This window comes from Solenopsis invicta, chromosome 6 (genome assembly GCF_016802725.1).
Source record: "Solenopsis invicta isolate M01_SB chromosome 6, UNIL_Sinv_3.0, whole genome shotgun sequence".
Classification (NCBI taxonomy): Eukaryota; Metazoa; Arthropoda; class Insecta; order Hymenoptera; family Formicidae; genus Solenopsis; species Solenopsis invicta.
Genome location: NC_052669.1, coordinates 18160947 through 18173339, shown reverse-complemented (window position 1 = coordinate 18173339; position 12393 = coordinate 18160947). Strand labels below are relative to the sequence as shown.

Genomic DNA, 12393 nt, shown 5'->3' with positions numbered 1-12393 from the left:
CGATCTTTTTACTTACAAAGAATGGTCAGTTTATTATTAGTTTTTATATTTTATTTTTGTCTTTTAGCAAAAGAGTTTAAAGTTTATTATATTATTACTTTGTTTCTTTTCATCAAGGTGAGTTACGTGAACGGCAACATAGTGCGACGCCATGTGGCCGGCAACACGTACATGACCACGTTTGCATCGGAGATCGCATTAATGGAGGCAGACAAAGAGGCCGATCGCAAATATCGCGAGCTTATCCTAGAGGCGGAGAACATTCTGGTGAGCATGCAGAAGTACCAGAACCCTTCGCCGTGTGTGCCATCGCCGTCACGTAAATTGCATAACGGTCTGGCGAACAAGCGTGTCGAGCTTATCAAGAACACGGAACTGAACATCGAACTGGCGTTGTCGAAAAGCCGTAATTCCCAGCCAGAATTGCAGAGCGGCAGTATCCGTGATCTGGAGCACACTAGCCCTAAGCGGCAATTTACTCAGCCGTGTTCGCCAATTCATCGATTTATGGAGAGAAATACGCCGGCCAATTTCACGCCTCCGAAGGAGCCTCCGCCTGTTTTCCGGCAGCCCGAACTGTCTAAGTGTCCGGACTCGCCGGCGATGACGCGCAGAACGACACCTCAGAGCTCGCCCAGTAAGAGCCTGATGCACCATCAGATGCATCGGGCACGTAACGGCGATCCGGAAAACAGGGAAGGCAACAGATCATCTCGAATCGCTTTGAATTGTAATGGCGAAATAAAACCGGAAACTGTGAATGTGAACAAAACTTCCCATGGGGAGAAGATTCACGCGAACGCGATGCAAGGTTCTCTCACCGGAGGTAGAAAGGAATTTCGCGTCGCGAGAGAATCGACAAAGGAGGAGGGAGTGACGTCCAGCTCGTCGGATTCCGAGGAGAAGTTCGACGTGAGACGGAGGGCTCCATTGATGACTTTCAGGTTGCTTAATAAAACTTCGAATAATTTTTAAATCATTCAATATAAAATTGAAAAAAGTTGTAACTTTATATTAAAAGTTCTCATTATTTCTTGAAGAATTACTCTAAAAAAAGTAGCTGTTCTTTTTTATCATATCATAATTTTTTTATATTTATATAATATATAATATAAATAATAGTTTATTAAATAAAATTATTGAATTTACACAGAAAGTTTGCATTTGATATTAATTATTATGATTTATAATATTAAATATATTTTTAATAATATTTATAATCTTAAATTAATGTTGATACTGCATGTGCAGTCGTTGAATATTTGTAACAGAAAAATATCTTCAGATCTGTCGACATGGGCCCCATCAAGGAAGGATCTTCCTACTGCCCGCAAAGCGAGCCGGTGAAAAGAAAAGTATACGCCGGAAGCGCAACATATGGTAGAATACAAAAGACATTGGGCGAGCACGTTATGCTGAGAAATTCTGACGGTGATACAGCAACCGATGATACAGGTGTTTCTTTTATATCTACTTCTTTTGTAAAACATATGTAAAATTTCTTTCCTTAATAATAATACTAATTGTATCAACTGATGACGATTATATTTTAACACATATAATTCTCATAACAATTATTGATTGTGTGATTCGATAAAATATCTAATATTTAATATTTTGTACATAATATTTTTTTAATTCAGTTTTTGAGTTGACTGTCTCATTGTAATTTTAATAGATTACGCAGGCTTAATTGAATTATTGCAATAAGGCTATATTATCCATATATTAACATTATTTTGTATACGCAGATGACTCGCGAAGATCCCTGAAAGAGAAGGTAGCGCAGTTGCGGCAGGAACGACTAGCCGCCGAGGCAAACGCGAACAACATTCATGACTCGCAGTACTTTCAGCACCAGCTATCTCAGTTAAGACGGCAGATGCTGATGCAAACGATCGAGGGCCTGAAGCGCAGCCTTGAAGATCAGTCGGCCACTTTGAAGCAAACGTGCTTGGAACCGACGAGTCTGTTGACCAACGAGCTGCCTTGAATCCGACCGGCCAACTCGTTTCCGGTCTATTGTGCCGCACGTGATCACGACTAAGCGTCTATGACATCGCCCTGTTCTTCGCGAGGGGGACAGAGACTTGCCGGTCGGACAGGATCGAAGTTACGAATCCTGTCCTTGGCGAATTCGCGATTGGTCGAGCCGCCGCGCGCTGTGAGGAGTATTGATTAAACGCGGCGTTTACTCCCTGCGCGCCGAATACCGAATTACGATGACGCGATCTTCTTCGGGCTCGACGATACCAGGGTTGGCTGAGTGCGAGCGCGCACGTCAAATCTCTATTTTTCTGTCCGTCTACGTGATGAGAGAGAGAGAGAGAGAGAGAGAGAGAGAGAGAGAGAGAGAGAGAGAGTTTGTGTGAAAGAGAGAAAGAAAGAGAGAAAATCGAAATTGAGTGTCGCGTATCCTCGCTGGGCATTGTTCCGCTCTATTGTTCGTTTCGCACAATAATTAACGTTTCTCACGAACTTTCCTTTTGTCACTTTTAGTTTGCAACTTCGCGTCGAGTAAGTCGACTTTCATTTGCCGCTTTAGATTAGCATTTTCACTAGCTAGACTCTTATCGTTCGATCTATCGTCGCGGTGCTCGCTCCGAAATTTCTTGCCGAAATGAGGGCAGAGAAATTCTTATAGATCGTCGAATTACGTTAGATTAATCTTAAAACGCTAACGTGGAGTTTATTAATAACCGATATATTACGAAAATATACTAATTATGATAGAATAATTAATATTATTAATCACTATCACTATATTAACATCATATATTTAACATTTTTTCAAATATATAGTGCAAAATGTAATATCAATTATTAGTATATTATTACGAAATTTGCAATAGCAAACGAGGAGAATGATAGGATGCACTAGTTTGAGATTGTACTAGGCCCAGAATCCCCGTTAGCGTTCTAGGATTAAGATTAATCAACATCTAACGGGCCTATTCACGGGTGTATGTCTTTAGAAAAAAAACAAGGAAACATAGCAAAAAACTCGTAGAAAGAAATCGTCAAAAGTAAATCATGCGAATGAATAATCTAACAGTATCAAAAAGCATAGATATTTAGCATATATCCATCTCTGGATTTTTAGAAAATCACAGATTTAGCAGAATACACTAGCACATAGGCGATTCAAAACGTATATAATCGATTTAGACATTAGAAGGACATTAAATGATACGTGCCCAAGGAATATGGCCCAGTGTTGATCGAGAGATGGCCGGGGAAGGATAACTCTAATTGACGCTGGGATGTGTTCGTTGATCGTTTGAGCCTCATCGAGACAAATAAAACCTACGTGTATAAGCTCCTTAAGCAAGATATATGTCTAATCACCTCTATGGATATAACTATAATTTTTATAAATACTTCGTAAAAAATAAAAACTGAGGCCCAAAAGGTTAAATAGATCAAGTTAGATACAAACAAACCGTACTCACAGAAAAGCGACGTGAATGCTTATTAATAATGGAAATTATAATAGAGATGGAAAAAAAGTATCAGTGATGAAGACAAGGCTTTCTTCGCCGGCATCTCTCGATCCTTCCAGCTTGTTCTGTCGCAGAATATGATACGGCATGTGCACCTTCTTCACTGCGAAGTGAATTGAACGCGACGCGAGAGGCAATTGTAAAATGGGACTTTCCATATCCAGTGGAGAAAGCTAGATTTTACCTCTCGCTCGTGTTCGATTCTTCTTCTGCAAACTTTTTCACACAGAGAACGAGAACTACTGATAATCGTTTCTCGAGACATAATGGGGACGCCATAACCAACTAGCTTACACATATTACTCGTAATGTTCCTATTTCCACATGCGATATTCGTATCCCCGGAAGCGAGATCTTTCCCCGTGAACCATCACCTCTGTTTCTGGATAAAGTAAGCATCCCCCAGATTAGTATACCAAAGACGATAGCTTAGCTAGATAGTAGACTAGAGCCGTTTAACCGATCAAAAAAAAGCGCACAGCGATGCATATTCGTAATATTAGAAAATCATGGCGTTTTTAGAAAACCTCGATTTGCTAGTAGGATAGTTGTTCGAGTTACGTCAAGCGGATTACAAATCTTCCAATATGAGCCAGAGTCAAGTATTTCATTCCAGCATATTCGTAACAAATTTACATGGTTTCTTACTTTTTTAAGTTATATTTTTAAGCAATTTTAAAAAGACAAAAGTAGTTGATATCTATTTTAAAAGAGTGCATTTGTTTAAAGATGTTTTAAAAGTTTATGTTATTTATTTATTTATTGAATTTCAATCAACTTCGATAATTTTGGACTCTGGTTGTATCGTCGACACGGTATGTTCGGTCATAGTGATATTTTTGTGAGAATAGACTGATAGCGTTATCGATTGTTAGATTAAAAATTTTTAGCGGTTATTTACATGTGATTCAAGATACGTTAAAGGTTCTCCGAGAACGGCGGATTGTAATACGCACGCGATATATTTATTTGTGTTAGATATTAGGAAGCATAGTAAACGAAAGCATTAGACAAATATAGCGTAGCGTTAGTGCATTAGGCAATCGTCAAGTAAACGAAGTCATACATTGTTTCTTCCTCTCTTCGTTTCTTTCGAATCGCGATTTGTGATTTATTGTCATAAATATTGTCTCTATATAATTTCTTTTCGAACATCGTGATTTTTCTGTTTGTAGCTTATTGTGGAGACAGAATGCGAGAGTTACTCCAATCGTAATCGAAAGTCTTTGCGCGATACGCTCGAGTATCGTTAAGTGGGACGTTGTTCGAGAGTTTTATACATGAAAAAAAAAGAAGACACTGTATATAACATAATTTTTTAACCGAGAAATATTTTAATTTTTTATAATCGTAAGACACGGATTAGTGCGTCGTTGTCATAAGTTCGATGATTTTTATGCGATCGCATCGACATTCCAAGAAGTGCAGTTTGCGTTTGGTGGACGGAAGAGAGGCAAGTTGCGCTCGGATCGATCCGCGCGAATCGGTAAGCCGCACGGTTTCGAGTATCGCCCTTGCCGACAAAAAACGACACTAGTCATCACTCGATTATTTACGCAGGGTATGAATCGGCAAATCCGAACGTGCTTGGAAAATGGCAAAATGGAATTATTGTTGCAAACGACATCTTTTGTGTACCAAGCCATTTATGAAATAAAATGGTTTTTTTATATGATTATGAATAAATTATATTATGTCGTTGGATTGGTACTACTTTTACTCTATGCCTTGATGGGAGAGGATATCAAAGGTATTTCAGGAAGGTATCCCATTGTAAGGGGTATATTTCTGTACAAAGAAAAGATGTTACAAAAAGACTGTATGTTTATTATACAAACTGATAATTCCTATCACATTGTAGGAAAATAAAAAAAATCGTAAAGTCAATTATTCATAGACGGCCGTATAATTATGAGAATAATGGAGCAGTCTAAAAGTGAGAGCGAAGAATTCTAGAAGAGTTCAAATCTTCAGTCAACTCCAAATATTGCAAGCTGTGCTCGTTTATACATGTTGTATAATACGTGTCAAACAAGTGTGCGCGTGTAACAAATGACTGAAAAGATTCAAAATTAGGCAGTAAAATTTCCAAGTATAATATAAATTTCTAGACACATTCAATTTACTTTTTAATTTCTTGACATTATCTTTGAAGGTGGAAAAAAAATTCACTTCAATTATTCTTTTGAACTTCAAGCATGAGCAAGATAATTTTCCACGAGGCCAGTATAACAGCATTATTATTATTATTATTATTATTATTATTATTATTATTATTATCCCATTATATGATCATTGAAATTTCAGTTCAAGCATCTCTTTCTGACATACTCATTCATTGATTACAGATGCAGAAAGAGGTGGTATAATAGAATGTAAATTCACAGATGCAAATTCTACGTAGCCAGAAAATGAACGATATTCATCTTCTCAATTCAATGAGAAGATCTAACAATCTTATAACTTTATATATTAACAATCTGTGTGTAAGAAATGAAAGAGGCATTGAAGACTGTAATGTATATCTTTACATATTTACACATAACAGACGTGTGTTGACTTCGTTTCGTTAATCGGCAGGGAAAAATTGATCTGTCGTGAAATCCTGACAATGAAAACGGCACCGTCCGGCGAGTCAACGATCTCACTTGATTCTCTCGAACCTATGCTGGATCTCATATATCCCAACAGGCTCCATGATCTTGTCGCAGTAGTCCTCCCACTCGCCCTCGCTCAGATCCACGTCGGCGAACTCCTTGCCGCCGTCCACTGCCTTGGCCACCCATCCCTCTCGCGCAGAGAAGTCGGAGGGCTCGATGCCCCGGCAGTCGAACACGACGATCGTCTTGAACTGTCCCTGGTCGTTCGCGGTGAAGGACCCGACCGAGTCCTCGATTATCGCCATGGAGTTCTCGCGGGAACAGAGCTTGCACTTACTCACGAAGTGATTGACCCCGCTTCCCCGTTGCACCGGTGTCGACTCGTCCAGGGAGACGTAGTTCCACTTGTCCGATGTCTCGCCGCAATTGCAGCAAGTGAACTTGAGACACCACCTGAACTCGGGTCCTGACGGCCGCAGCTCCTCGACGTTGTCGAGTCTGCACGTGATCCGCAACGCTATTTTCACCATCTTCGACCGCGGAACTGCCGGCGTCCTGCCTACGGGAAACAGTCGATCAATTGATGACGCGTATATAACGTATACGCGAAGGGCGACGGGTATTTATGTTCGGGACGGTGCCCCTTACCTGTACGAGATGCTTCCTCAGGTAAAATCAGAATAGGCGCATACGCGTTTACAGATGAATTCTCATACGGAGGACGGTGTCGCGATTGCAAGCGGCAGCTTGCGAACGGCTGATCGCCTCGGTGATTATTCGATTAGTGGGTCCGCAAGTAAACATACCGACCGGTTTTCAACGAGCGACCTAGCTTTCAACGTACGCATCATCGTCTCCCCTCTCCTCGAAGTGCATTTTTTGAATCATTCCGGAATACGCCGAATGTGTACTGATTGTGAATGATAATCACAGGAATTAAACGTCGTTACTCGGAAACAAGCGCATGTCCACACACTCACATACGCTTCATCCTATTGCGAGACGAATCCGAAACTCTGAAATGCCCTGAAACTCGACGCGGCTTTGGCTCCGAATTAGTTGTACGCGCACGCGCAATGTGTGACGTTTCTCCGACGGCGCCTGGATCACCTGGATGCGCCTGGACGGCGGGGTTCGACTGGGTTCGACGTTCGGAGAGATAACAAACGGATGACAAGGAGTATGTATTCGACTCGGCGGTGTCTGGCTCTTCTCGCTTGCCTGGCGACCCTCGTCGCAGGCGGCTCCGTCGTCGCGCAGGACATCCTGGGATGCGGCGGTTTTCTGAAGAGTCATGCCGACATCGACTTCACGAAAGTGCACGTGAGGCTGTGAGTATCCCACCTGGATGAGAGGTTATCTGGCAGCTGCGTGGGCCCTACATAATCGCAATGTGATAACTGAATGCTCGAATTTTATGAGATAAACTTGTCAGGTACACGAAGACCGGCAGCCTAAAGGATCAGACCGAGTGCGCGCCCAACACTGGTTACTACTTCCTACCTCTGTATGACAAGGGCGAATACGTATTGAAGGTAAACTGGAAAATTGCAGCATCATTGCCACTAATTAAATAGGAAGGTGACTGTCTTAATTATTGTCACTTTAAACACATAGATGTACCTATTTTGTAGTTTTTTTTTATATAACAAACATTTATTTTTGTCTTTATGTTCAAGTTAACTTTGATAAAATCAACAAATTCGAAAACTGATTAATTATTTTAGTATAATGAAAGAAATAAGAATATAAGTTATTCTATAAGAATCTATTACTGCCAATTAATATTCTGAATACTGCCTCGTTTACTGCCACATGTACCTGATATTGCTTCCCTCTTTACTGTCACCTATTTACTTATGTTTATGTAATCTTTCTTTAACATTGAAACATTTTTAATATCTAATACTCTTATACTTTTTGTTCTAATATTACAATTGGAAATAGCAGTAATTAGGATAGTTACGTTGTATACATGCTCAATATTGGTTTATTACATGTTAACATAATAAATTTATTTGCAAAAAGTCTTTGGTTTGGAGATGAGATTCTTTTATTGACTTACAAAATTTGTATAATTGTTAACATCTATTAATTGGCATTGCCTAAAAATTTGTAGAATGCTCTAAAAGATTTTATAAAAGTGTCATCTATTTTAATATAATAGGTGGATCCTCCCAGAGGCTGGAGCTTTGAACCCACGGAGGTAATGTTAAACGTAGATGGTATTACTGATGACTGCAGTCAGGGGAAAGATATTAACTTTACGTTCAAAGGATTTGGTATTACAGGACGTGTGAGTAATAAATTTTTTCTCTGTGATAAGTACATTGAAAATATTTATATATTCTGAAGAATATTACAATCTAATATTATGATTCAATGATTTAATAGTAGTTTCATAAATTTAATTTTGTAGTTAATCTATATGAATAATTTTTAATGCATATGAAAATTAATCATATAAAATACTATTTAATTATATAAATTATCATTTTCAGGTGGTTAGTTTAGGCACTGATTCTGGTCCTAAAGGAATTACTATTTCCTTATATATGGATAGCAATAAACAAGTTCCCATTAAATCGACTTCAACAGCAGAAGGTGGGATATTTTACTTTACTCCTATTCAACCTGGAAAATACATCCTTGTTGCGCATCATTCCAAGTAAGTGTGACAGTCTGATAGTTGTTAAATTTATTTTAAATCACAAAAGAAATAATAATCAATCGTTTTTTTTTAGGTGGATAATAAAAGAAAGTAAAATCGAGGTAATTGTACGAGAGGGAAACACAGAACTCGCAGATGGCAGCTTGGTAGTATCAGGATATGACGTTAGCGGCAAAGTCACCAGTGAAAATGAACCAGTGGCTGGCGTATCTTTCATCCTTTTCGGCGTAAGATTATTTTATTTATTTTTATTATCTGTATATATTAAAATATTAATTTAATATTTTTAAATTCTAAAGCATTCTTTATTAAAATTATGCTCAGAATATGAATGATTTTTACAGAATGGCATCGCCGAAAAATGTGAGACTACTCCTGTAGATAAAAATTTAAACTTTGAGGAACTTTGCCACGTGACTTCGGACAATACTGGTAGATTTACATTCCCCAGTTTGTCGCCTGGTGATTATAAGCTCGTACCTTATTACGCCGGTGCCCAGACAAAATTTGACGTTCAGCCACCGGAATTGTCATTCAAAGTTAGTCATGGCAGTGTTGTCCTTCCTCAAGACTTTAAGGTAACTGGCTTTACGGTCGGCGGTCTGGTGCGTAGCTCCGCAAACGGAAATCCGTTGTCGGGAGCAAAGATATTCTTGTCACAGAAGGAAGTTGCAGTCACGGATAAGAACGGGAAATATGTACTGGACAATATGAAAGCCGGCCAATATACACTCAGGGCGGAATCTGGTATGTGAGCTTTTGCAAAATTAAATCGTTTGTTGAATCTTTTGGAATTATTTGTACAATTATTTGTTCCAGCGAATGTACAATTTAGCGAGAGGACAGTTAAAATATCTCCCACCTCACCTGAACTTCCGGTGCTGATACCTTCAGCGTATAAAGTTTCGGGTAAGGTAACTCTCTCGGCGAAAGGGACGCTGCATTTCCGCCGAATATCCATTCAGAATACGGCCGCTTCGTTCTACAAGGAGCTGGACACTAATGAGAAAACAGGAGAGTATTCTGTGTACCTCGCGCCTGATAAATATCAACTGAGTGTAATTGTGAGCACAGAAGAGAAGACTAAAGGTTTACAGTAAGTGCAAAAACAAGTAATATATGCAAAGGTTTACAGAATTATATGTGTAAAATAATTATGGATTTATAAAGGTTCTATTACATTTCTAGATTCTATCCGCTGCAGCAAACAATTGATGTGACGTCTCAACCAATTACCAATGTCAACTTCCTACAATTAAAGGCCACGTTAACGGGAATGGTACACTGTTTGCCAGGGACAGATTGCAGTCAAGCCTCTGTTACCTTGAAAATACTCGATGGAGTCACGATAAAGACAGTACAAGCAAAAGGTGTGTTAATATAAATGTTGATCGACATTAATTGAATCTTTTCAATGGTCTGATTTCTACTGCAATAACAAATATGGTTTCGTAATATATAAATCATTTTTTCGATTCTATAAATCTTCAATAAGCTTGACAATTAATTTGATTTCAAGCAACTAATATAAAATACTTCGTACTTATTTGTTATTGCAGTAATGATTGTTTAATTCGAGACGATACTACTGTCCCTGTCTGTGAAGTCGTTTTCCATTACTTAGATGGTCAATATGAGTTTACGGACGTGCTGCCCGGCCACTATGAGATTTTTATTGACAACGACGTGTTTTGCTGGGAAAATCCCAGTTATAGGATTTCGATAACGTCGGAACGCGCCGAGGTGCCGCCGTTCAAACAAACTGGTTTTTCTATTACCTTCATATCGTCTCACGACACGGTCGTAGAGTATTTTGAACCTAATAACACGAAATTGATAACTCTACCTCTGAACAAAGGCAGCATGAGACACTGCGTGCCTAAATCTGGAGCATACACTTTTATTCCGAAAGGTTGTCATGTATATGATAATTCTTCCTACACTTGGGACACGAGCAATCTCTCCCCAATATTGCTGCATTCCACTGAACACACTCACAAAGGCAGTATTATAAGCTCAAGCGTGCAAAACAATCTCAAAGTAAAGATCGAAGATGCAAACGACAGTGTCACGTAAGTTGTACTTGAAAAAATATTTTTTAATATATATTTTTGTGATTATATTTGAATGATATTAACCTACACTCATCACTTATATCTTTCTTATATTAACACTGTTCTAAGTTACACTTTACCCACAAAATTAAGAATTTTATTTAATTTTTAAGAATTTTTTTACACTTTTTCTACTTTATTTGCAAGGTATTGGAATAACTGAATTAATATTATTTTAATGTAAACGAAGTCTTATTAAATGTTACTTTTAATTATTAAAATTTTAACAACGAAAACTGTATTAAACTTGAATTAACACTTATTGTTAGATAAAAATCTATAGTAGTACTCCAGGATTAATGTCTTAAATAATTTTTTTATGATATATTAAATGCATATATACATCTTTCTTTATTAATATTTTTTGATAGGATTGGTCCACTGAAACATGTAAAGAAAGATGGCGTGTATAAGTATGAATTTGAGTTTAAAGCGAAAACAGATAATATGTACACTATCACGCCATTATCAGATATTCTGCTCTTTAATCCACCATCTCTGAAAGTCTTCGGTGTGAATGACTGTCATAACGACATCGCAAGTTTTGCTGGTGATCTAGGAAAGGTAGATAAACTATTACTGTATTAAACATACAGAATTCGTAGCTAAATTTGTATGTTGAATATTATTCAGATTATAGCCGGACAAATTTCTCCACCGCTAGAAGGTGTAACTATACGAATAATTGGGAAAGATGAAGAGATTCCAATTCACACATTAGTTACACAAAAAGATGGGACTTACAGCATTGGACCTTTGGATGGGAAAATCAAATACAGGTATGTCGACAATTTTTTTTATTATAATTATATCAAAGTTAATTATGTATTATTGCTATTAGTGTTACAGCTGAGAAGGAAGGATTTGTTATCACTGGGCCTGATGATAAAGGAGTATTCTTAGCTCATAAATTAGCTGAGATCATCGTGCAAGTTTCTGATCATGCCGACGGTTCTTCTTTGCAGGTAACTTGTAAAAGATTCGTAAAAGATTAACAGGAAGATTAACACTTGTAAAAGATTAAAGAAAGGAAGTACAAATAATGCATTTATTTTACAGGGTGTGCTTCTTTCTTTGTCTGGCGGTCAAAGTTATCGCAAGAATAGTATAACCGGCGAAGATGGAAAATTCATATTTAATTCATTATCACCAGGCGAATATTACCTACGACCAATGATGAAGGAGTATCGCTTTGATCCGCCATCAAAGATGATTAACGTCATGGAGGGAGCGACCGTTAATGTGAATTTATTTGGTAACAGAGTCGCCTATAGCGCTTACGGTTCTGTCACGTCTTTGAATGGAGAACCGGAAGTTGGTTTGTTGGTCGAAGTTCAAGGTCAAGGAAATTGTTCCAGTCTTCAAGAGGAGGCTACGACTGAAGAAAACGGTAACTTCAGGATTCGTGGTCTTCAGCCCACGGTGAGTATATTTATATTAATATAATTTTTGTAAGAAAAATATACAGGGTAATCTCAATGTTTGGCGTCATGCGACGATTTATT

General features: G+C 38.2%; 2 protein-coding genes across 2 annotated transcripts in view; one reads left to right on the top strand and one right to left on the bottom strand.

The window, feature by feature from the left end:
• Positions 1-12393, top strand: part of LOC105203997 — a 68692-nt gene that overhangs the window by 55578 nt on the left and 721 nt on the right. Inside the window, exons 7-24 of the mRNA XM_039450840.1 lie at positions 118-944; positions 1286-1455; positions 1752-1990; positions 6052-6447; positions 6536-6772; positions 7163-7434; positions 7539-7638; positions 8271-8399; positions 8605-8771; positions 8848-9001; positions 9119-9521; positions 9594-9870; positions 9963-10144; positions 10381-10846; positions 11260-11452; positions 11522-11667; positions 11730-11853; positions 11948-12310. Coding sequence (XP_039306774.1) covers positions 118-944; positions 1286-1455; positions 1752-1990; positions 6052-6447; positions 6536-6772; positions 7163-7434; positions 7539-7638; positions 8271-8399; positions 8605-8771; positions 8848-9001; positions 9119-9521; positions 9594-9870; positions 9963-10144; positions 10381-10846; positions 11260-11452; positions 11522-11667; positions 11730-11853; positions 11948-12310 — 4845 coding nt within the window. The remainder of the gene's footprint in view (positions 1-117; positions 945-1285; positions 1456-1751; positions 1991-6051; positions 6448-6535; positions 6773-7162; positions 7435-7538; positions 7639-8270; positions 8400-8604; positions 8772-8847; positions 9002-9118; positions 9522-9593; positions 9871-9962; positions 10145-10380; positions 10847-11259; positions 11453-11521; positions 11668-11729; positions 11854-11947; positions 12311-12393) is intronic.
• On the bottom strand, positions 5435-6956 carry LOC105203996 (CXXC motif containing zinc binding protein). Its single transcript, XM_011172970.3, has 2 exons — positions 6752-6956; positions 5435-6662 (listed from the first exon to the last, which is right to left on the bottom strand). Exon 2 carries the CDS (start codon positions 6631-6633, stop codon positions 6148-6150), a length of 486 nt encoding a protein of 161 aa, XP_011171272.1. The 5' UTR covers positions 6634-6662; positions 6752-6956; the 3' UTR covers positions 5435-6147.

Coding starts and splice junctions, on each gene's coding strand:
- LOC105203996 (XM_011172970.3), bottom strand. CDS start 6,633: ATGGTGAAAATAGCGTTGCGGATCACGTGCAGACTCGACAACGTCGAG.